This window comes from Bufo bufo, chromosome 3 (assembly GCF_905171765.1).
Source record: "Bufo bufo chromosome 3, aBufBuf1.1, whole genome shotgun sequence".
Taxonomy (NCBI): Eukaryota; Metazoa; Chordata; class Amphibia; order Anura; family Bufonidae; genus Bufo; species Bufo bufo.
The window spans coordinates 450,468,110-450,494,313 of record NC_053391.1 but is presented as its reverse complement, the minus strand read 5'-3'; the positions used below and the strand labels follow the sequence as shown (position 1 = coordinate 450,494,313).

General features: G+C 46.5%; 1 protein-coding gene across 3 annotated transcripts in view; it reads right to left on the bottom strand.

The window, feature by feature from the left end:
• The window catches only part of TMEM131 (transmembrane protein 131), a 255,812-nt gene that overhangs the window by 189,552 nt on the left and 40,056 nt on the right, over positions 1–26,204 (bottom strand). For all 3 annotated transcript variants that reach the window (XM_040425124.1, XM_040425125.1, XM_040425126.1), the window contains exon 2: positions 9,955–10,016. In XM_040425124.1, coding sequence (XP_040281058.1) covers positions 9,955–10,016 — 62 coding nt within the window. The remainder of the gene's footprint in view (positions 1–9,954; positions 10,017–26,204) is intronic.

The window sequence follows — 26,204 nt, the reverse complement described above, 5'->3', positions numbered from 1 at the left end:
TTTATTGTTCTACATGTCTTTGATAAAAAAAAAAAATGTTTGGGTAAAAGTTATAGCGTTTACAAACTATGGTACAAAAATGTGAATTTCCGCTTTTTGAAGCAGCTCTGACTTTCTGAGCACCTGTCATGTTTCCTGAGGTTCTACAATGGCCTGACAGTACAAACACCCCACAAATGACCCCATTTCGGAAAGTACACACCCTAAGGTATTCGCTGATGGGCATAGTGAGTTCATAGAACTTTTTATTTTTTGTCACAAGTTAGTGGAAAATGATGATTTTTATTTTTTTTTTTCTTTTCTTACAAAGTCTCATATTCCACTAACTTGTGACAAAAAATAAAAACTTCTATGAACTCACTATGCCCATCACGAAATACCTTGGGGTCTCTTCTTTCCAAAATGGGGTCACTTGTGGGGTGGTTATACTGCCCTGGCATTCTAGGGGCCCAAATGTGTGGTAAGTAGTTTGAAATCAAAATCTGTAAAAAATGGCTGGTGAAATCCGAAAGGTGCTCTTTGGAATGTGAGCCCCTTTGCCCACCTAGGCTGCAAAAAAGTGTCACACATCTGGTATCCCCGTACTCAGGAGAAGTTGGGCAATGTGTTTTGGGGTGTCATTTTACATATACCTATGCTGGGTAAGAGAAATATCTTGGCAAAAGACAACTTTTCCAATTTTTTTTATACAAAGTTGGCATTTGACCAAGATATTTCTCTCACCCAGCATGGGTATATGTAAAATGACACCCCAAAACACATTGCCCAACTTCTCCTGAGTACGGAGATACCACATGTGTGACACTTTTTTGCAGCCTAGGTGGGCAAAGGGGCCCACATTCCAAAGAGCACCTTTCGGTAATGAGCCATTGGGGGAAGCCCACGCGACTAGTTCGCACGGTGCCACAGCAGCCAATCTGTTCTAGGAACAAATGCCTGAAGAGGGGCACACTTGTGTAAAAATTGTCCACATAAAGATGGTACACCTTGCCAAATAAGGGTGACACCAAGTCCCAGACTGTCTTCCCACTGCTCCCCAGGTAGTCAGGGCAACTGACCGGCTCCAGGGTCTGATCTTTTCCCTCGTAGATCCGAAATTTGTGGGTATAGCCTGTGGCCCTTTCACAGAGCTTATACAATTTGACCCCATACCAGGCGCGCTTGCTTGGGATGTATTGTTTGAAGCCAAGGCGCCCGGTAAAATGTATTAGGGACTCGTCTATGCAGATGTTTTGCTCGGGGGTATACAAACCTGCAAATTTCTGGTTGAAGTGGTCTATGAGGGGCCGAATTTTGTGGAGCCGGTCAAAAGCTGGGTGGCCTCTGGGACGAGAGGTGCTGTTGTCGCTAAAGTGCAGGAAACGCAGGATGGTCTCAAAACGTGTCCTGGACATAGCAGCAGAGAACATGGGCATGTGATGAATCGGGTTCGTGGACCAATATGACCGCAATTCATGCTTTTTTGTCAGGCCCATGTTGAGGAGAAGGCCCAGAAAAATTTTAATTTCGGAAACTTGGACTGGTTTCCACCGGAAAGGCTGGGCATAAAAGCTTCCCGGGTTGGCGGATATAAATTGAGTGGCATACCGATTTGTTTCTGCCACGACTAAGTCCAAGAGCTCCGTAGTCAAGAACAGCTCAAAAAATCCCAGGGCCGAACCGATCTGAGCCGTCTCAACCCGAACTCCAGACTGGGCGGTGAAAGGGGGAACTAATGGTGCGGCTGAAGTTGGTGACTGCCAATCAGGGTTTGCCAGCACCTCAGGGACTCTACGGGCCTGTCTTTGCGGTGGCTGCGACGGGGTAACTATTGCACGTGCCACCGTACCAGCTTCAACTGCCCTTCTGATGCTCGCCACTTCACCATGTTGTACTAGGTCCAGGATGGGCTGCGCTGCTGGTGTATGCCTCACCACGTAATCCGACAGCGCCAGCCCCACTCTGCTGCTCTTGAAACGGATCTTGCACAACCTGTGGTCTAGCGACACGGGGCCTGGTACGCCTGGTACTATCAGGGACCTCAACCTCCTCGTCCGAACTTTGGGTCAGAGTGCCACTGCTTTCTACAGGTTCATATTCTGACCCGCTAGATTCGTCAGATGAGGGTTCCCATTCCTTATAAATGTCATCTGTGGGCTTATTTAGCTAAAAAAACAGCTATTACTAACCTGTCAGTCAAACAAATAAGGTGCCCAAGGGGATGTTAATAGATGCAAGGTGCCGGCCGCACCCGCCGCCGTTCGTGCCCAGCGCCGCCTTTCCGGACTTCTGCGCCGCCTCTCCCTCACTCCTTCCCTCCTGCTGTAAGATCTCGCGCGTGCGCCCAGGGCTCTGCCTGATGCGCCCGTGCAGACTTCTCCATTCGGCTTCTTACAGCGAAGTGCGCATGTGCCGGCACTTCGCTCAACCCCTGTATGCGCGAGATCTTACAGCAGGAGGAGGGGGGAGGGAGGGAGAGCGAGAGGCGGCACAGAGGATTAGGAGGCGGCGCAGAAGTCTGGAAAGGCGGCACTGGGCACGAACGGCGGGGGGTGTGGCCGGCACCTTCCATCCATTAACATCCCCTTGGGCACCTTATTTGTTTGACTGACAGGTTAGTAATAGCTGTTTTTTAGCTAAATAAGCCCACAGATGACATTTATAAGCCCACATTAGGAATCGTGAAGACGCCCTGAACATCAGCATATTTTTAGCTGACAGGGGTGAAACCTGGTGACAGAATCCCTTTAAGCTGAGGTGAGTCACAGGAGCACACTTTACTGCAGCCCATCAGAAGTGCAGGTGAGTAGCTCGGAGCTTGGATTAAAACTGGTATTCTACAAAGGATTAACTATCCTAGTGGTGGGATGTGCAGCACTACAATACTGATCACCTGTCCTCAGGTCATCAATATGAGGTCTGACAGCACCCCCGCCGATCAGCTGTTTGAAGCGGCACTGCTTCCACTTCAAAATTAGCTGTGCGTCACGGCATAGTGTACTTACAATCCAGTCACATGAATCGGATGAGCAGTTTAAAGGGGTTGTATAACTTCAGCAAATATCATTTATCATGTAGAGAAAGTGAATACAAAACACTTACTAATGTACTGTGATTATCCCTATTGCTTCCTTTACTGGCTTGATTCATTTTTCCATCACATTTTACACTGCCCGTTTCCATGGTTACCACCACCCCGCAATCCATGAGGGGCGGTCGTGCTTAGGATTGAGCAGTAAACCGGTGTCAACTATATACCGCGGTATTAAGAAACAGCAATATGGCGATATCAGTGTTTCCAAATAATATTTGGTGATGTCATAGGAGCGGTCATATGCATGCTGACCGCTCCTAAATCTGTGTCAGCCTGCCCCTGCATCGTGCATATGCGTACCGTACATATTACTTCCTGCAGCGGCTGCCCCTCCCATATTCAAGTCTCCGCCCACTGGCCGAGCACAGGAGGCACGCAAAGTCAGTCAGCAGTCCGTGCCAAGCCAAGGTGGGGGAAGAGGAGTGAGAGACCCTAAGGTCTCCTTGTGGCTGCCCCCATACAGAACAAGGTCTCCTTGTGGCTGCCCCCATACAGAACAAGGTCTCCTTGTGGCTGCCCCCATACAGAACAAGGTCTCCTTGTGGCTGCCCCCATACAGAACAAGGTCTCCTTGTGGCTGCCCCCATACAGAACAAGGTCTCCTTGTGGCTGCCCCCATACAGAACAAGGTCTCCTTGTGGCTGCCCCCATACAGAACAAGGTCTCCTTGTGGCTGCCCCCATACAGAACAAGGTCTCCTTGTGGCTGCCCCCATACAGAACAAGGTCTCCTTGTGGCTGCCCCCATACAGAACAAGGTCTCCTTGTGGCTGCCCCCATACAGAACAAGGTCTCCTTGTGGCTGCCCCCATACAGAACAAGGTCTCCTTGTGGCTGCCCCCATACAGAACAAGGTCTCCTTGTGGCTGCCCCCATACAGAACAAGGTCTCCTTGTGGCTGCCCCCATACAGAACAAGGTCTCCTTGTGGCTGCCCCCATACAGAACAAGGTCTCCTTGTGGCTGCCCCCATACAGAACAAGGTCTCCTTGTGGCTGCCCCCATACAGAACAAGGTCTCCTTGTGGCTGCCCCCATACAGAACAAGGTCTCCTTGTGGCTGCCCCCATACAGAACAAGGTCTCCTTGTGGCTGCCCCCATACAGAACAAGGTCTCCTTGTGGCTGCCCCCATACAGAACAAGGTCTCCTTGTGGCTGCCCCCATACAGAACAAGGTCTCCTTGTGGCTGCCCCCATACAGAACAAGGTCTCCTTGTGGCTGCCCCCATACAGAACAAGGTCTCCTTGTGGCTGCCCCCATACAGAACAAGGTCTCCTTGTGGCTGCCCCCATACAGAACAAGGTCTCCTTGTGGCTGCCCCCATACAGAACAAGGTCTCCTTGTGGCTGCCCCCATACAGAACAAGGTCTCCTTGTGGCTGCCCCCATACAGAACAAGGTCTCTTTGTGGCTGCCCCCATACAGAACAAGGTCTCCTTGTGGCTGCCCCCATACAGAACAAGGTCTCCTTGTGGCTGCCCCCATACAGAACAAGGTCTCCTTGTGGCTGCCCCCATACAGAACAACGTCTCCTTGTGGCTGCCCCCATACAGTACAACGTGTCCTTGTGGCTGCCCCCATACAGTACAACGTGTCCTTGTGGCTGCCCCCATACAGAACAACGTCTCCTTGTGGCTGCCCCCATACAGTACAACGTCTCCTTGTGGCTGCCCCCATACAGTATAACGTCTCCTTGTGGCTGCCCCCATACAGTATAACGTCTCCTTGTGGCTGCCCCCATACAGTATAACGTCTCCTTGTGGCTGCCCCCATACAGTATAACGTCTCCTTGTGGCTGCCCCCATACAGTATAACGTGTCCTTGTGGCTGCCCCCATACAGTATAACGTCTCCTTGTGGCTGCCCCCATACAGTATAACGTGTCCTTGTGGCTGCCCCCATACAGTATAACGTCTCCTTGTGGCTGCCCCCATACAGTATAACGTCTCCTTGTGGCTGCCCCCATACAGTATAACGTCTCCTTGTGGCTGCCCCCATACAGTATAACGTCTCCTTGTGGCTGCCCCCATACAGTATAACGTCTCCTTGTGGCTGCCCCCATACAGTATAACGTCTCCTTGTGGCTGCCCCCATACAGTATAACGTGTCCTTGTGGCTGCCCCCATACAGTATAACGTCTCCTTGTGGCTGCCCCCATACAGTATAACGTGTCCTTGTGGCTGCCCCCATACAGTATAACGTCTCCTTGTGGCTGCCCCCATACAGTATAACGTGTCCTTGTGGCTGCCCCCATACAGTATAACGTGTCCTTGTGGCTGCCCCCAAGTGTTTTTTTTTTTCTAAATGGGTATTTACCGCGATATATATTGTTATCACGATAAATTTCTTAATATCGTTATCGTGTGAATATTTTTGATATTGCCCAACCCTAGTCGTGCTTACACACTATAGAAAAAAAGCACCAGCCTATGTGAGCTCTCTAAGTCCCGGCCGCCAGAGGCCGGTGCCTTTTTCCTATAGTGTGCAAGCATGGCCCGCTGATTGATTTCAGGCTGGTTGTAACCATGGAAACGGGCAGTGTAAAATGTGCTGGAAAAATGAATCAAGCCAGCAAAGGAAGCAATGTGGATAATAACAATATATTAGTAAGTGGTTTGTAGTAACTTCCTCCACATAATAAATGCTATTTGCTGAAGTGAGACAACCCCTTTAATTACACTGCTCAGCCTCAATAACTTTGAAGCAGAAGCAGCACTCACACGGGAGCCACTACCTCTTCAAACAGTTGATTGGCGGGGGTGTCGGGAGTCAGACCCCCACCGATCTCATATTGATAACCTAACCTGAGGATAGACCATTAATACTTTAGCACTGCACAACCCCTTTACCAGATTCTGGTGTGCCGTTTTCAAAATCTAACTTTAAAGCGAACCTTTCACCTTGATTTCACTTAATAAACTATTACCAGTACCTTATAGATTATCCTCATTCTGTTTCAATGCATTCTTGTGCCGCTTTCCTGGGATGTATATTCATGAAAAAAATGACTTATAAAGTCCTCGTCTCCAGCTCCTGAAGTCACGGTAGAAGTCAAGGGGGTAGCCCTTCCCTCACTCCGGGCTGTAACTCCCCTGCCCTAACCCCGCCTCTAAGCAGTGTAACTGACACCCGGCTCAGTCGCCGGGACCGCGCTTGTACAGGCGGCGCATGCGCCGTCGGCCTCAGTAGCAGCGCAATCCTGTCTATCGCACGGACTCAAGCGCGATCCTGTAACTGAATCGCGCATCGGGGACGGACGGCGCATGCGCGATTCAGTTACAGGATCGCGCTTGAGTCCGTGCGATAGACAGGATTGCGCTGCTACTGAGGCCGACGGCGCATGCGCCGCCTGTACAAGCGCGGTCCCGGCGACTGAGCCGGGTGTCAGTTACACTGCTTAGAGGCAAGGTTAGGGCAGGGGAGTTACAGCCCGGAGTGAGGGAAGGGCTACCCCCTTGACTTCTACCGTGACTTCAGGAGCTGGAGACGAGGACTTTATAAGTCGTTTTTTTCATGAATATACATCCCAGGAAAGCGGCACAAGAATGCATTGAAACAGAATGAGGATAATCTATAAGGTACTGGTAATAGTTTATTAAGTGAAATCCAGGTGAAAGGTTCGCTTTAACAATAGATACACGAACAACTAGCTAAAATCCCTGCATTCAAAGTGTCACACACAGAAACACTTCCTCATAAAAGCTTAAAGAGGATTTCTAGCCCAAATAATCGCAAGTTAGAGAAGCACCAAAAGCTTTGTCTAGGTGTACCTGAAGCGACATGCAGACCCCCACTAATCCCTGAACCAATGGTGTAAAGCAATTAGCTTTAGTCCATTCACACGTCCGCAATTTCGTTCCGCATTTTGCGGAACGGAATTGCGGACCCATTTATTACTATGGGGCAGCACGATGTCCGCACCTCCGTTCCGCAAAAAAATAGAACATGTCCTATTCTTGTCCGCAATTGCGGACAAGAATAGGCATATTCTATTAGTGCCGGCAATGTGCGGTCCGCAAAATGTGGAACGCACATTGCCGCTTTCCAGTGTTTTGCGGATCCGCGGCTCCGTGGATCCGCAAAACACATTGCGGACGTGTGAATGGAGCCTTAGGCTACTTTCAGACTTGCGTTGTTAATTCCGGTATTGAGATCTGGCAGAGGATCTCAATACCAGAATTAAACGGATCAGTTTTGATTTTGCACATCAGGATGCATCCATTTAGTTAGGATGCGGTTGTGTGAAATCAAAACAGAAAAAAAATAGATAAGTCACTAAATACACTGAAAGTCAATGGGTAATGGATCTGGGATTTTTAGGCTCCTAAAAAAACTGTATATTAACCTACAAAAGGCCACCCGTCGGCTAGACAGTTAACAAAAACCACTTGTATAACAACCAAGGTAAACCAAAAACTAACAAATGGGGAATGGTATAAAAATGTAAATTTATTGATAAAAATACAAAGGATGGAGCTACTACAGAATTACAAGAATGCAGAGAAGCACAGGGTCACAGACGCCACAATACACCAAGGTGTCAATGAATAATGACATCTATTTCAGGTACCAGAGTAAAATGCTGATGTGCATTTAAGTAAACCAAATTGGTCCAATATGCAGTTGCTGTACGATTCCTTCAAACAATTGATGCAAAAAGCCCTGTTAGTAGCAGGGGAAAAGCACAGCGAATCCACACATAGCATAGAGGCCAGAGAGCAACAAACCATGAAAATAAAATTCTCTCGTAAATAGCACTATATAAACAATAGTCGACATGAATATGTAAAGAGGCTCGCTATGGATACGTGCAGAATCACCAGCAGGGTTAGGACAGGAAGAAATCAATGCAGACCGTACCTGAAGACATGGTGGTGAGTGGGTGTGAGGACCCTGAGCGCACAACCTCGACGCGCGTTTCGCCCTACGGCTTCGTCCTAAAAAAACTGATCTGTCATAATTGACGGGTAATGTCCGTGCGGCGGCCGGGACGGATCGAGACCCATTCAAACTTGAATGGGTCTGTAATCCCTCTGCACCGCAAAAAAATAGAACATGAGTGCTTCCGTGGGGTTCTGTGCCTCCGTTCCGCACCGCAGCTCCGGATTGCGGACCCATTCAAGTGAATGGGCCCGCATCCGTGATGCGGGGAGCACACGGCCTGTGCCCGCATATTGCGGACCCACTGTTTGCAGGCCGCAATACGACCACGGCCAGGCAACGGCCGTGTGAATGAGGCCTAACATTGTTTTCAGTGACAGCTTGCAGTGGTTGTGTGTCCGGTCACAAAACAGAATGCTGCCGGTACAGAAGACATGATGAACAGATCTCTTTCCATTCAGAATGCATGAGGACTAAATGGAAACTTTTTTTTTTTTGGCATCAAGATCCTCTGCTAGATCTCAATACAGGAAAACAACACCACAAGTGTGAAAGTAGCCTTAGGCTCCGATATACTTTGCCCGATTCAGAGAGCCGAGCACAGCCGAAGGGACCCTGCGCACAGGATAGCGCTTCTGCCCCATTATTCAGCAATCGATCCATCAGTACCCAGATGCTGGCTGATTAAAACTTCGGACATGTCACTACAACATGTTATAGCTATTGGCATTTGCCTATTCTGATGAGGCAGCCGTTTTTGTTAGTTTAAAAAAAAAAAAAAGTCTGAAAGTTCCTCTAAGTACCTTTACAAGCTGGGTACGCGCCACTGATGCTGCTATAGCTTTTCTCTTTTTTTTTTCCAAATGCCCCTCGGCTGCCCCGCTGTAGCACAGCTCTGTTTTCGCACCCTGTATGCTAATAGATCGCTCTGGTACAGGGAAGAGGGCGTCACAGCCATAGAGATAAAACCGCTCCCCTTCTCTCTGACATGGTCCGCGCCACAGCTGGGGAGAAGGAGATTCCCACTGAGAAGTGCTGGCGTGTCCTCCACCCTGTACCGATGCTCTCTCTTAGCGTACAGCGCACGAAAACAGAGCAATGGTACAGCAGGGCAGCCGAGGGGCATTTGAAAAAAAGGAAAAAAGTTATAGCAGCATCAGCGGAGCATACCCGCTGGTAAAAGTAATTCGTTTAACAAAAAAACTGTGAAAGGTTCTCTTTAAGTGACAACAGGCAGTGCAGCCATATTGTTTTCCATAACGCCTTTCCCTGTAGTTTACAATATGACATTTTGTCTGATGGGCTGATACAAAAGGAGACAACCAATACAGAGACTTTTGTATAAAAACTAAAAAAATTAAAATGGCCACAACACAACACTACAGGAAAATGCCGAAACTTCTGGGAATAAAATACAACTACATCAGCAGCAATAAGTAAGAGCAACTGGATTTGTATTTGCTCCTGAAGACGCAGAATTCTAATTGTATCTAATATATTACTACTGATATCCCCTGACAACCCACACCCACCAAATGTCAGCTATCTAACTTCATTCACCGCTATATGACCAGTTTTTACTTTTGATTAGAAATCCAGTGTCACTTTACCCTTACATCAGGGTCGAAGGAAACTACAACGCCCAATGAGGGACATTTATCAAAACTGGTGTACCCATACGCCAATCTTAATCTCCCCGCACTAGTGTGATACGCCTTATTAAAAGGCAGATGAATCTTAATAAATTAGGCTCATCTCTGCCCTGCCAGATACAGCCTGGTGTAGTCTTCAGCTATAAGGTAAAAGCTATAGTACAAAGCCCAACCGCTCCACTAAGCCCCGCCCCGATTTCGCTCACTTTACCAAAGCGCCAAGAAGCTTGAAAAGTCGCAAATTATTGAGCCAATAGGGCGTGAGCCATAAATGGCAGCTTTTTTACTGCACAATAGTAAATCTTGTAGTAGAGTCTCTTGCACAAGGTCTTATTGAACTGATAACATTACCTCTAAAAGGCCTCCTTCATCAAACCGAAGCACTTCAATGACATTGTCTGACTGGATGAATGCTGCAGAGAAAAGGAAAGAAACCTTAGATTAGGATTGCATCAAGTGTAAGGGTCTAGAAAAGGGAACTGCTTTACTTTTTTTTTCTATACTCTTGACTATAAGATTCCAGCTATTCTGTACTATAACATATTTATAATATTTTCCAACCACTTAAAGGGCATTTGTCAGCAGATTTCTACCCATGAAAGTGGCTGACCTGTTACATGTGCGCTTGGCAGCTGCAGGCGTCTGTGTTGGTCCCAGGTTCATATGTGCCTGTATTGCTGAGAAATAGGTTTTAATATATGCAAATGAGTCTCTAGGAGCAATGGGGGCGTTGCTGTTACTCCTAGAGGCTCTGCTCTCTCTGCAACTGCTGCTCCATCTCCATTTTGAATGACTTTTGGGAGAAGTCAGGGCCAGGAGTAAACACGTTAACATTGCTTGGCCCAGTCACTCAAGGCAGTTGCAGAAAGCTTAACCTTTGGGTGTAACGCCCCCGTTGCTCCTAGAGGCAAATTTGCATATTGTGAAACTTCATTTTTCTCAGCAATATGGACACATATGAACCTGGGACCAGCACAGATGCCTTCAGTGCCTTAACATGGAAACTAGCGATCTCAGCTACATTGCTTCACGTCTGTCTGGAAATATACAATAAGACTTCTAACATTCTCTTGCCGATTCCTTATGGGAGACTTTTTTTATTTTACTATACCATTTACAGTGTCAAGTATGAAACAACCATTACCGTCCAGCGGTAGAATTTTAACCCCTAGTATTTCTCTACGGGCTGGTTAAATGACAATATTGAACATGCAATGAAGGCACACAGATTATGGCAGCCATGCTGCTCATTAATATGTACAGCCTGCCGGGACCAATTACTGGATTAAGACACTGCAAGATAATTGCACATTTTCGATCAGTTCTTCCCAGAGTAATTTGCTGCTTAAAAGGCAAACTCTGATCTATGAAACCCATTTCCCCATGGTACTGAAGTAGACTGACACAGTGGGGGATAAACGAGCCTCAACAAAACTTGTACCGGAGGATGGCCCAGGTTAGGTCATCAATATCAGATTGGCGGGGGTCTGAATGTTACCCTAGCCGATCAGCTGTTTGAAGAGAAGGCAGCGCTCATACGAGTGTTACCTGCTCGCCGCAGCAACTGCAAGTGACTGGAAAATCCAGTGGCAGAATCCGCTAAATACCAGCCCAAATCACATCTATTACATGCATTTTTTTGCCATGGAAAAGCCAGCAGATTTCACCCACTCCATTGTAAAGGGTGAAATCTGCAAGAGAAATCCTCTGTATAATTATACATGCTGCAGATTTCAAATCCTCAATACCCCTGCATTTATTTATGTAGCCCGTGGATGAGAATTGTGAATTTCTCATCTAGCACTGGTCTGGAGGTGTCACCAAGCTGATAAAGGTTAGGGTTAAACAGTCTGTCTCAGGTTTAGACATTTATAGCTCATACAGGTGCTCGCACCGCCACAGTCACATGTTGTGGATCTGGATGATGACATCACACAGTGAAAACCACCAGGCTCGCCTGTAGATCTATGGTGCAGCAACCTTCGGCACTCCAGCTGCTGCTAAACTACAACACCCAGCATGCACACTTGCTCAGTTGTTCTTGGAACTCCTAAAGAAGTGAAAGGAGGATACTGGGAGTTGTAGTTTCAGCACAGCTGGAGTGGCGGAGGTTGCTGATCCCTGATCTAGAGGCTGTCATTTTGTGTTGTGCTTGATCTTGCTACAAAGAGGAGTTCGTCTTCCATGACCCATTGCATCTTATGCCACCAGATAATGCCACAAAATTGCCACCACTGCTGTGGTTATTGGATTATACAGAGGGACTGTATGTCCTGGAGGCTGTGAATGGCCACATGCAGTCCTTGTAGCACCATGTGTTGCCGCATTACAGAAGAAATCCTTATAGCGCACAATATCCCTAGCGTCTGATGGAACATGCTGCAATTAATTATCCTTGATGGATTCATAGGAAAGCTGACAGGTGACCTAGGTAGAGGTCTACGGGTGACAGGTCGGTCCGTTATGGAGGTCTCCTGTTGGCGTGTCCAGCGCTGAGACCCTCGCTGACTTCTATAAGCCGGAGTCTAAAGCGCTCAGCCACTTTTCCTCACTGCTGAGCGCAGTAGTGAAGACTGTCCCCTAGACCTTCTATTGAGGCCGTCTTCAGTACTGCACTCAGCAGGGAGGAGAGACTGCGCTCGGCTGAGCGCTTCAGACTCATCACTATAGGGTAAAAACAAGGCGCTCAGACCACCACTAAATTTCCCAGCAAGGCCACTTACCCAGTCAGTGAGGATCGCGCGCCTGCTTCCTCACTTCAGAGCGGTGTGCCATAAGCTTCGGCAGCCGCTCAAACTGACCAATCACAAAGCTCCTCACTGTAAGGAGCCTTGTTTTTGGTTGTTTCAGGCAGCAGCAGCATCGCTGCGCTGCCTGTGCCGTTCACAGCACTGATGAATGGCAGGGAAAAGTCTAAGGCGTATCGGCACGCCTTAGACTTTTTCTAGGGAGTAAAATGGCCTGAACAGGAGTCTATGACGCTTGTACAGGCGTTATTGCGACCTCTGTCTGGAAGGAAGTGTTCCTTCCCAACAGTCAGCTGCTCAGTGAAGGAGACCACATATTTACAAGCAGCGATCTCCTCCACTGTATGAGGACGAGGGATCGCCATAGCGAAACCTAATCCTTATACAGAATCGTGGCTTTTGAGCACCACACAATCTGCTGTCCAGAAGCCATGATAGGTGGTGCCTGCATGAGCAACAGGATCACCCAATGACAGTTCATCACTCGTTCATCGGTTGATCAGCGGCACATTTTAGATGGCCAGATGATCGGGAACAGCGATTATTGGAGCATCTAAATCCACCTTAAAGGGGTATTCCCATTTTCAGTTTTAATACTTACCTTCGTCCAGCGTGACGTCCACTTCCTGGATTCGGCTGGGCTTGAGTGACGTCTTCTCCCGGCCAGGCCGTGCTTACGCAAAAGACTGAAGTTTTTCTCCCGGCCGGGCAATGTCCTGAATGCGCACACACGCTGCGCATGCGCCATGGTGACTTATTCCTGGCCTGTATAGTACAGATTCGACATGAGAGGTGGCCATGGGTAATAAAATGTATTTAGAAAAATGATCACTGTCAAATCATTAACAGATTTAACAGTGATCATTATGATGGGAATACCCCTTTAAGGCTACTTTCCCCTCTGCGGGTTTGTATTCCCATTCTCAAAACGCTTCAGTTTTGTCACCATACATTCTGAATAGAGAAAAATCCATTCAGCATGCATCAGTTCTGGTCTGTTCAGTTTTGCGCCTCGGTTTTTCTGTCCGGTCTGTGAAACGGAACAAACCGGATCCAGCTCCAAAAACAATGTAAGTCAATGGTGCTGGATCTGTTTTTTCAGATCCATCACTCACTAACGCACAATGATTTTAATGCCAGATCCGGTTTGTTCCGTTTTGATACAACCGCAACCTAACAGAACAGATGCATCCTGGTGCATTAAACCAAACCGAACCGTTTTGCTCTGGTTTTGAGATCCTCCGCCAGATCTCAAAAACGGAATGCAAAACCGCAGATGTGAAAGTAGCTTTACATAGGGAGCTGCACATGCATGCCAGCTTTTTGTATTTCGTCTGTACTTGGATACAGCCACCTGCACGTACAGAACAGGAAGGCAGGGGACTTCCTAAAGCCAGCGCTTTCTATTTAGAGGGCTGTGAGGTCGGAGACAGAGCTAGTTTTGGGTGGAGTCGGTAGAAATGTCTGCTATTAATATTGCATAATTATTTTTCACTTGCACTAAGAGAATTAGAGCAGTTTGATCAAAACTAACTGCTACGAACTTCTCCTCTGTATCCTGAAACTGTCAGAGATGTCGCCCTTGTGGTTACTGTTAGGCCTCCAACCCAGGTTGTACAGACAGGTTGTTCTCCGCTCTCCAAGTTATTAGAGCGGATTTGCCGATGAAGGAGGGTCTCACTGAGGAAAATTCATTGCATAACAGTGGTTTCCTGTGTCACATATTTACTTCCAGGAATTTAGAAAAGTTATTTGTTCAGAATTGTATTCCAATAAATGTTTTATGCTCTAATCAGCACAATTACTGACATGGCGGTGAGAAAAGCCCAAGGTGACGGCTTTACTACAGCACGTCTTATTACATTCACAAAGCAGTACCAACCCCCACCGCCCTGTTTGCACCTGCACAATACCAATGGCGGTCATGCTGATTTGGTTTTATTAGTCATTGATTATGAAAGGTTACATTAATATTGGACATTTATGCCGTCTCAGTCATATGGTTACTAAGCAGCGGTGTATATACAGAGACAGCTACCATACGCTGTCCATACGTGACATACCTGTCAGCTGATCGCTATCTCTCCCCATCCTCCCATATAAAGTGGATATAAAAAGTCTACACACCCCTGTTAAAATGACAGGTTTCTGTGCTGAAATTTTTTTTTGACAAAGATAAATCAATTCAGAACTTTTTCCACCTTTAATGTGACCTATAAACTGTACAACTCAATTGAAAAACAAACTGAAATCTTTTAGGTGGAGGGAAGAAAACAAAAAAAAACACGAAAATGTGGTTGCATAAGTGTGCACACCCTCTTATAACTGGGGATGTAGCTGTGTTCAGAATTAAGCAATCACATTCATCATTAAACACCGTTAAAGACCAGACCACTTTTTACACTTCTGCACTACACTACTTTCACCGTTTATTGCTCGGTCATGCAACTTACCACCCAAATGAATTTTACCTCCTTTTCTTCTCACTAATAGAGCTTTCATTTGGTGGTATTTCATTGCTGCTGCCATTTTTACTTTTTTTGTTATTAATCGAAATTTACAAAAATTTTAGCAAAAAAATGAAATTTTTCACTTTCAGTTGTAAAATTAAAAAAAAAAAAGATACATTTCTATATACATTTTTCTCTAAATTTATTGTTCTACATGTCTTTGATAAAAAAAATGCAATAAGTGTACAGTACAGACCAAAAGTTTGGACACCTTCTCATTAAAAGAGTTTTCTTTATTTTCATGATTATGAAGGCATCAAAACTATGAATTAACACATGTGGAATTATATACATAACAAACAAGTGTGAAACAACTGAATATATGTCATATTCTAGGTTCTTCAAAGTAGCCACCTTTTGCTTTGATTACTGCTTTGCACACTCTTGGCATTCTCTTGATGAGCTTCAAGAGGTAGTCCCCTGAAATGGTCTTCCAACAGTCTTGAAGGAGTTCCCAGAGATGCTTAGCACTTGTTGGCCCTTTTGCCTTCACTCTGCGGTCCAGCTCACCCCAAACCATCTCGATTGGGTTCAGGTCCGGTGACTGTGGAGGCCAGGTCATCTGGCGCAGCACCCCATCACTCTCCTTCATGGTCAAATAGCCCTTACTTTCAAAGTTTTCCCAATTTTTTAGCTGACTGACTGACCTTTATTTCTTAAAGTAATGATGGGCACTCGTTTTTCTTTACTTTGTTAGAATTTTTATTATGGCAAGAAAATAGCAGCTAAGTAAAGAAAAACGAGTGCCCATCATTACTTTAAGAAATAAAGGTCAGTCAGTCAGCTAAAAAATTGGGAAAACTTTGAAAGTAAGGGCTATTTGACCATGAAGGAGAGTGATGGGGTGCTGCGCCAGATGACCTGGCCTCCACAGTCACCGGACCTGAACCCAATCGAGATGGTTTGGGGTGAGCTGGACCGCAGAGTGAAGGCAAAAGGGCCAACAAGTGCTAAGCATCTCTGGGAACTCCTTCAAGACTGTTGGAAGACCATTTCAGGGGACTACCTCTTGAAGCTCATCAAGAGAATGCCAAGAGTGTGCAAAGCAGTAATCAAAGCAAAAGGTGGCTACTTTGAAGAACCTAGAATATGACATATTTTCATTTGTTTCACACTTGTTTGTTATGTATATAATTCCACGTGTTAATTCATAGTTTTGATGCCTTCAGTGTGAATCTACAATTTTCATAGTCATAAAAATAAAGAAAACTCTTTGAATGAGAAGGTGTGTTCAAACTTTTGGTCTGTACTGTATATTTATTGGTTTGGGTAAAAGTTATAGCCTTTACAAACTATGGTACAAAAATGTGAATTTCCGCATTTTGAAGCAGCTCTGACTTTCTGAGCACCTGTCATGTTTCCTGAGGTTCTACAATGCCCAGACAGTAGTGATGGGAAGTTCGGATCTTTTAGGTGAATCAGTTCATTTGGATCAGCTCATTCAAATGAACCGATTCATGAATCGGATCTTCGGTTCACTTGGTGAGTCAGACTGCTGAGCTGACTCGCAAGTGCTAGCCCCGCCCCTCCCCGCCCACCAACCAATCACCGACCAGAGCTGAGGGGGCGAGGCAAGCACAGCACACTAGCAGCTCTGACTCGAGTCCTCGGAGTAGTGCAGGGTCAGGGAGTCTAAAGGAATCGAATGAGTCACAAGAATCTAAAGATCCGACTCAGTCAGTGACTCATTCCATTCATTGAGTTAGGGCTCTTTCACACCTGCGTTATTGTCTTCCGGCATAGAGTTCCGTCGTCGGGGCTCTATGCCGGAAGAATCCTGATCAGGATTATCCTAATGCATTCTGAATGGAGAGTAATCCGTTCAGGATGCATCAGGATGTCTTCAGTTCCGGTACGGAACGTTTGTTGGCCGGAGAAAATACCGCAGCATGCTGCGCTTTTTGCTCCGGCCAAAAATCCGGAACACTTGCCGCAAGGCCGGATCCGGAATTAATGCCCATTGGAAGGCATTGATCCGGATCCGGCCTTAAGCTAAACGTCGTTTCGGCGCATTGCCGGAGCCGACATTTAGCTTTTTCTGAATGGTTACCATGGCTGCCGGGACGCTAAAGTCCTGACAGCCATGGTAAGTGTAGCGGGGAGCGGGGGAGCAGTGTACTTACCGTCCGTGCGGCTCCCCGGGCGCTCCAGAGTGACGTCAGGGCGCCCCAAGCGCATGGATCACGTGATCGCATGGATCACGTCATCCATGCGCATGGGGCGCTCTGACGTCATTCTGGAGCGCCCCGGGAGCCGCACGGACTGTAAGTATACCGCTCCCCCGCTCCTCGCTCCTACTATGGCAACCAGGACTTTAATAGCGTCCTGGGTGCCATAGTAACACTGAAAGCATTTGGAAGACGGTTCCGTCTTCAAATGCTTTCAGTACACTTGCGTTTTTCCGGATCCGGAGTGTAATTCCGGCAAGTGGAGTACACGCCGGATCCGGACAACGCAAGTGTGAAAGAGGCCTTAGAAGAGCCGTGAGTCAGACTGTAGAACAGGTTACACTGAGGCTCTCGGCTCTTGTTGCAGCAGTGATAAGGAGCAGAGAGATAAGAGAAGTGACAGATGACACAGAGTTTAGATTACAGGTTGAATTAAATTAACCCTTTAGAATCAAATTGGCTTCTCAGGAGATATATATGTTAAAGGCATCTCATTCAGTAGTACTGCCTATATATGCCTTTAACATATATATCTCCTGAGAAGCCAATTTGATTCTAAAGCGTTAATTTAATTCATCCTGTAATCTAAACTCTGTGTCATCTGTCACTTCTCTCATCTCTCTGCTCCTGTCCCTTAATCTTATCACTGCTGCAACAAGAGCCGAGAGCCTCAGTGTAACCTGTTCTACAGTCTGACTCTCGGCTCTTTTAACTCAATGAATGGAATGAGTCACTGACTGAGTCGGATCTTTAGATTCTTGTGACTCATTCGATTCATTTAGACTCCCTGACCCTGCACTACTCCGAGGACTCGAGTCAGAGCTGCTAGTGTGCTGTGCTGGCCTCGCCCCCTCAGCTCTGGTCGGTGATTGGTTGGTGGGCGGGGAGGGGCGGGGCTGGCAGAAGCAGCTTCCACTCTAGGATCATATTACTGACTCCTCCCGAGTCCCTCCCTCAGGCTCCTGCTGCCAGCGTGAGCTGAGCGTCTCTGTCTGCATTGTCTGTGTGCTGGGACTGAGAGCCGATTCAAACAGATCGGATCATTCAAGTGAATCGACTCCTCCGGTTCACTGAACTGAATCGATTCAAATGAACGATTCGTTCATGAACCGGACATCACTACCAGACAGTAGAAAAACCCCACAAATGACCCCATTTCGGAAAGTAGACACCCTAAGGTATTCGCAGATGGGCATAGTGAGTTCATAGAACTTTTTATTTTTTGTCACAAGTTATTGGAAAATGATGATTTTTTTTATTATTTTTTTTCTTACAAAGTCTCATATTCCACTAACTTGTGACAAAAAATAAAAAACTTCCATGAACTCACTATGCCCATCACTAAATACCTTGGGGTGTCTTCTTTCCAAAATGGGGTCACTTGTGGGGTAGTTATACTGCCCTGGAATTTTAGGGGCCCAAATGCGTGAGAAGTAGTTTGAAATTCAAATGTGTAAAAAATGTCCTGTGAAATCCTAAAGGTGCTCTTTAGAATGTGGGCCCGTTTGCCCACCTAGGCTGCAAAAAAGTGTCACACATGTGGTATCGCCGTACTCAGGAGAAGTAGGGAAATGTGTTTTGGGGTGTATTTTTACATATACCCATGCTGGGTGAGAGAAATATCTCTGTAAAACTCAACTTTTCCCATTTTTTTTATACAAAAGTTGTCATTTTAGAGAGATATTTCTCTCACCCAGCATGGGTATATGTAAAAAGACACCTCAAAACGCATTGCCCTACTTCTCCTGAGTACGGCAATACCACATGTGTGACACTTTTTTGAAGCCTAGGTGCGCAAAGGGGCCCAAATTCCTTTTAGGACGGCATTTTTAGACATTTGGATTCCAGACTTCTTCTCACGCTTTAGGGCCCCTAAAATGCCAGGGCAGTATAAATACCCCACATGTGACCCCATTTTGGAAAGAAGACACCCCAAGGTATTCCGTGAGGGGCATGGCGGGTTCATAGAAGTTTTATTTTTTTGGCACAAGTTAGCGGAAATTGATTCTTTTTTAGTTTTTTATCACAAAGTCTCCCTTTCCGCTAACTTGTGACAAAAAGTTCAATCTTTCATGGACTCAATATGCCCCTCAGCGAATACCCTGGGGTGTCTTCTTTCCGAAATGGGGTCATTTGTGGGGTGTGTTTACTGTTCTGGCATTTTGGGCAAGGCTAAATTGTGAGCAACCCTGTAAAGCCTAAGGCTGGGTTCACACCTGAGCGTTTTACAGCGCGTTCCTACGCGCTGTAAAACGCTCAACAGGCAAGAACCAATGTTTCCCTATGGGAATGGTTCTCATCTGAGCGTTTTTACAGCGCGTACGATCGCGCTGTAAAACGCCCGACGCTCCAAGGAGTACAGGAGCTTCTTTCGCGCGTTCCCGTACATAGACTTCTGGGAACGCGCGACAATGGGCGTTCGCTTGTTTCGGAACCGCGTCTGTAAACGCGCATACAGAGCGCTCCATCCCGTACGCTCAGGTCTGAACGCAGCGTAAAGGTACTCGTTGGACTTTCGGCCCCTTTACGCACCTAGGCTGCAAAAAAGTGTCACACGTGGTATCGCCGTACTCAGGAAAAGTAGGGAAATGTGTTTTGGGGTGTATTTTTACATATACCCATGCTGGGTGAGAGAAATATCTCTGTAAATGACAACTTTTTAATTTTTTTTTATACAAAGTTGTCAATTTACAGAGATATTCACCCAGCATGGGTATATGTAAAAATACACCCGAAAACACATTGCCCTACTTCTCCTGAGTCTTCTTTCCGGCGATACGACGTGTGACACTTTTTTGCAGCCTGGGTGCGCAAAGGGGCCCAAATTCCAATGACAATCTTTACGATTTCACAGGGCATTTTTTACGCATTTGGATTTCAATCTACTTCTCACGCTTTAGGTCCCCTAAAGTGCCAGGGCAGTATAAATACTCCACAAGTGACCCCGTTTTGGAAAGAAGACACCCCAAGGTATTCCGTGAGGGGCATGGCGAGTTCCTAGAATATATATTTTTTGGCACGTTAGCAGAAAATGATTTTTTTATATTTTTTTCTCTTACAAAGTCTCATATTCCACTGCGTTTTTTGTAGAGCCTATAGAACATGTCCTATTCTTGTCCGCAATTGCGGACAAGAAAAGGCATTTTCTATATAGTTCTGGCAATGTGAGGATCCGCAAAATTCGAAAAGCACGTTGCCGGTGTCCGTGTTTTGCGGATCCGCGGTGTCAGTGTTTTGCGGATCCGTAAAACACATACGGACGTCTGAATGGAGACTTACAGGGGGGTGATCAATGACAGGGGGGTGATCAGGGAGTCTATATGGGGTGATCACCCCCCTGTAAGGCTCCATTCAGACGTCCGTATGTGTTTTGCGGATCCGTGGGTCCGCAAAACACATACTGACGTCTGAATAGAGCCTTACAGGGGGGTGATCAAGGAGTCTATATGGGGTGATCACCCCCCTGTAAGGCTCCATTCAGACGTCCGTATGTGTTGTATGGATCCGCGAATCCGTGGGTCTGCAAAACACATACTGACGTCTGAATGGAGCCTTACAGGGGGGTGATCAGGGAGTCTATATGGGGTGATCAGGGGTTAATAAGTGACAGGGGGGGTGTAGTGTAGTGGTGATTGGTGCTACTTACAGAGCTGCCTGTGTCCTCTGGTGGTCGATCCAAGCAAAAGGGACCACCAGGTAGCAGGTATATTAGACGCTGTTATCAAAACAGCGTCTAATATACCTTTAAGGTGTTAAAAAAAAAAAAAAAAAATCGCATCTACAGCCTGCCAGCGAACGATCGCCGCTGGCAGGCTGCAGATCCACTCGTTTACCTTCGGTTCCTGTGTGTGCGCGCGTTCACAGGAAATCTCGCCTCTCGCGAGATGACGCGCCGGCGCATCCAGGAGGAATGAATCGACCGCCTCCAGAACGCAATCCTGCATTAGACGGTCCGGAGGCGGTTAAAGTGCCTCTGATTAACCCCAAATAAAGTTCAGCAGCTTTAGTTGGTCTTTCCTGAAATTTTCTTAGTCACATCCCACAGCAAAAGCCATGGTCCACAGAGAGCTTCCAAAGCATCAGAGGGATCTCATTGTTAAAAGGTATCAGTCAGGAGAAGGGTACAAAAGAATTTCCAAGGCATTAGATATACCATGGAACACAGTGAAGACAGTCATCATCAAGAGGAGAAAATATGGCACAACAGTGACATTACCAAGAACTGGACGTCCCTCCAAAATTGATGAAAAGACGAGAAGTAAACTGGTCTGGGAGGCTACCAAGAGGCCTACAGCAACATTAAAGGAGCTGCCGGAATATCTGGCAAGTACTGGCTGTGTGGTACATGTGACAACAATCTCCCGTATTCTTCATATGTCTGGGCTATAGGGTAGAGTGGCAAGACTAAAGCCTTTTCTTACGTAGAAAAACATCCAAGCCAGGCTACAATTTGCAAAAACACATCTGAAGTCTCTCAAAAGCATGTGGGAAAAGGTATTATGGTCTGATGAAACCAAGGTTGAACTTTTTGGCCATAATTCCAAAAGATGGCGCAAAAACAACACTGCACATCACCATACCCACAGCGAAGCATGGTGGTGGCAGCATCATGCCAAGGGGCTGTTTTTCTTCAGTTGAAACTGGGGCCTTAGTTAAGCTAGAGGGAATTATGAACAGTTCCAAATATCAGTCAATATTGGCACAAAACCTTCAGGCTTCTACTAGAAAGCAAGAGGAACTTCATCTTTCAGCATGACAACGACCCAAAGCATACATCCAAATCAACAAAGGAATGGCTTCACCAGAAGAAGATTAAAGTTTTGGAATGGCCCAGCCAGAGCCCAGACCTGAGTCCGATTGAAAATCTATGGGGTGATCTGAAGAGGGCTGTGCACAGGAGATGCCCTCGCAATCTGACAGATTTGGGGTGTTTTTGCCAAGAAGAGTGGGCAATTCTTGCCAAGACTGAGTGCTGCAATAAAATCAAAAGGGGTTTCAACAAAGTATTAGTTTACGGGTGTGCACTCTTATGCAACCATATTATTTGATTTTTATATTTTTTTCTTCCCTCTACCTAAAAGATTTCAGTTTGTTTTTCAATTGAGTTGTACAGTTTATAGGTCACATTAAAGGTGGAAAAGTTCTGAAATGATTTATCATCTTTTTCTCCATCACAGAAACCTGACATTTTTACAGGGTTGTGTAGACTTTATATATCCACTGTATATGCATACTCTGCCAAGTATGGGACAGGGGAGATCGCTGCCAGACCCCAGTAGCATCAGTGTGTGCTGCTCTTATGTCATACATAGGATTTACTTCCTGTTGCTTATATTCTGCCAACATTGCCATCACTCTCTCACAGATCCCTGTCTATCTAATTTCTGTCCAATCAGACCAGTAGTTGGTGGATATAACCCAAGATCTGTGTGTGTAAACCGCCATCTGACCAATGATTGGTCAAAAAAGCTGTCAGATAATCTAAATTCCATATCTCTCACCTATCTGCAAACAACATAGGAAGCCAGTTTAGCTTTCAGTATGTTTTGGAGCATGGGAGACAACAGGGGGTACATATGAACCCCAGGCATATAGTCACATTTGAACTAATGACCCCAATATTGGAATTCAATAATGGCTGAGCACACTGATAAGATGGCATCTCTCTGTGCTAACACCATAGGACAAATAGGGTAAAAGGGGCGAAATTCATCCTCCTGTGCAAATCTGTGGCACCAGAAGTAATCGTCTATGCCCGTCTGTAGTAGTGAGGTAAAGCAGAATGCAATTGTGACAAGTGCACTATGGCATAGACACAGTGCACCTAAAATGTATAGGTGCACAGGCAGCATTCTGTATGTCCTTGTCTTCAACCTTTCAAATCAGAAAGCATGGACCAGCCCCTGCTCACACCTCTAAAACATGTGTCGGTAATGTTCTCCCCTGCATCAAACCCGAATCAAGTCATCCTCAACTGTACCTGCCAAAAAAGCCCAGTGTAAGAGCAGATTCAAATATAATAGGTGAGGTGTGGAAAACTGCATCAAAGTCACACAGAAAGACCCCACATGCATTTTTGCTGTGGTTTTCAATTCAGTTGTTTTTTGGGTCCGTGATACGTCCGCACCGCAAAAAAAAATAGTTCTATTTTTTTGCGGTGCAGAGGCACGGACAGAAACACCACGGTAGCATTCCATAGTGCTTCCGTGGGGTTCCGATGCGTGATATCGGACCCATTCAAGTGAATGGGTCCGCATCCGTAATGTAGAGTGCGCACGGGCCAGTGCCTCTGTATTGCGGACCCGCTGTATGCGGGACGCAATACGGCCACGGGCACACAACGTTCGTGTGCAAGAGGCCTTAGGGTTGAAGGCTCTGCCTCAGGTACTGAGCAGCTGCAGGTTAGTATTGAGCGAACTTGTGTTTTAAGTTCGGCGTCCACAAGTTCGGGTTTGGGTTATCGAAGAATTCAGTTATGGATTCCGCTACCACGGACTGTAATGGAATTCTTTGATAACCCAAACTTTAAACGCTGAACTTAAAACACAAGTTCGCTCAACACTACTGCAGAGTTTCCTCTTCTCCAGGCAGTGAGGAGATGCTGTGCACCAGATCTTCCCTCCCTCCTTACCCTGTCAGCTATGTGTTTGCAGACTGGAGGAGTTCTCTCCTCTGTACTCTTCTGATGGCTGTGAGAAGGTGTCTGCAGAGCATTGCACAAGACGAGGTAGGGGGAGGATCCTTTGTGTGTCACCAGTGTCACTGTACTGTACAGCTGGGACTTGTAGTCCCACACATACAACATGAGTATCCCAGCAGTCAGGGCAGATAGTTTATTCATTCCCTTTGCAGAAAATGGGAGGGGGAGGCAGTCTTTGTTGATACTGACAAATATTTAAGAGGAAAACCCTCATAGATTGTTGTTACGTGCCCCACAGTTCTGCAACTGCATGTAAACAAAGGGTCAGAAAAGAACAGGGGAAATAAAGAAATATTTTTTCTTTTTTGCCTAAAGCTTATTTATATATTGCAGACCATCATATTTCGGTCTCAAGCACATAATTGCAGCACAGGACTGGAAAAAGTGTCAAATCTGAGAAGAGTCATGGTTATTCCTAATCTCCTGCTCTCTCACCCATCTGCTGATGATTGGCAGTTCTCTCCTAGAGAGAAAGGGAGAAAACTAGGTAGAAGCCTGTCAGTCATCAGCAGGAGAGCAGGACTTCATGAATAACCAGGACTCTTCTCAGGTGGCCGGGACTCTCTTCCAGGCCCAGTCTCCAATGATTGTGATGTTGGTTCTCAGCAACCACTTACTTTTTACTTATAAATGACAGACCGCTGAAATCAACTCACCTGTCTCTACTTTATGCTGCTGTTAGTATGAGCGGCATAACGTTGATGGCAGGTTCCCTTTAACATGTTACACTTGTAAAAACTACAACTGCATTTACAACTGTGGCGAAAAACATGCTTTTTCTTCAAGAGGTTTTTAATGCAGTTTTAACTTGCAACTCAACCTGTACGTGTGAATATACTCCAATGCCGTCTGCTGAAATCGTCAGGCTCAGGCAAAAGTAGGGCTTACTTTAGAGTTAGCTTATTTTATTACACCAACTGGCATCACCATGAATGAAAACCACCAATAAAAAGAATGATAAACCCTCAATAAAAGTCCTGGATTACTAGGTAAAGCAGGAGTTCTGGCCCGAGTGCCTAACTGTCCTGCTCTGTGTGTGTGGGAGAAAATGAACACGTGTTAATCTGAAGAGCATGTCTTCCCATCATCGCACATTCTCAAAATTCATCGTCCAGTGACTGCAGGCGTCTTATATTATCATTCCGCACAGTCCAGTATGCAGCAGCCATTTGCCACTATACGGCTTTTAATGGAAATTATTTGACCTACACCTAGTGCCGGGACAGTAGAGCAGGTCCTAGATTATCAAGTAAAGAGCAGATTAACAACTGATCGCTTCATCTGCCTCTTGAACATTTCATTACTACTGGGCAGATGCCACAGAAGATCCCGTGCAAGATAACGAAGCTGCTGCTTAGGGCTCATGCACACGACCGTATGCCCTCAGAGACATACGGTCCGTGAGCGGGCCCATATGTCCTGGAGCAGCAAACATCGTGTGCACGGGAGCGCACAGCATCATAGGTTACTATGATGCTGTGTGCATCGGGCCGCCTGCGGGACTATTATCCTGCACTCATAATATCATAAGAGTGCAGGACAATAGTCCCGCGGGCGGCCCGATGCACACAGCATCATAGAAACCTATGATGCTGTGCGCGTACGTGCACACGATGTATGCCGCTCCGGGACATATGGTCCGCTCACGGACCGTATGTCTCGGAGGGCATACGGTCGTGTGCATGAGCCCTTACTAGCTGCTGTTCAGTGTTTAGATGTTTTAGGCAGGGTGCGCACATGACTGAGTGAGGATTTGCCGTTGTAGACTTTCATGCGCCAATTCCACAATGTTGTACAGTACCAAGAAAGTGGAGGAGATTCAAGCGAATGGGATGAGCAGTTGCAATTACACTGCACCACCACTGCAAAGGAGATGGTATGCAGGTAATTTTGAAGAGGAAGCTCACTAGAATGGCAGTACCCCTTCAAACAGCTGACCATCGGGCAGTCAGACCCCCACCAATCTGATATTGATGATGACCTATCCTGAGAATAGGTCATCAATAATGTGGCACTGCACAACCCCTTTAAAGGGGTATTCCCATCACATACAATGGGGGCATATTGCTAGGATATGCCCCCATTGTCTGAGGTGGGACCAACATCTACAAGGAGAACAGAGTGGGGAGAGCTGTGGCTGGAGGACCCTGGGTTTCCCGGGGTCAGTCCACCACCAATCGCTGCTCCCATACAAGTGAATGGGAGCACACCGTGCACGCGCAGCCTCTGCTCCCAATCATTTCTATGGGGCAGACGGAAATAGCCGCACCAGCGCTCGGATATTTTTGACGGCCCCATTAAAATGAATAGAGGTCGGCTGCGCATGCGCAGTGCGCCCTCAGTTCATTTACGCGCTCTGTTCTCGTTTATTAGACAATGGGGGCATATCCTAGCGATATGCCCCCATTGTATGTGATGGCAAAACCCCTTTAAGGAAATCATTCACTTAAAGCTGAGCAGATTGATACATAGTTTT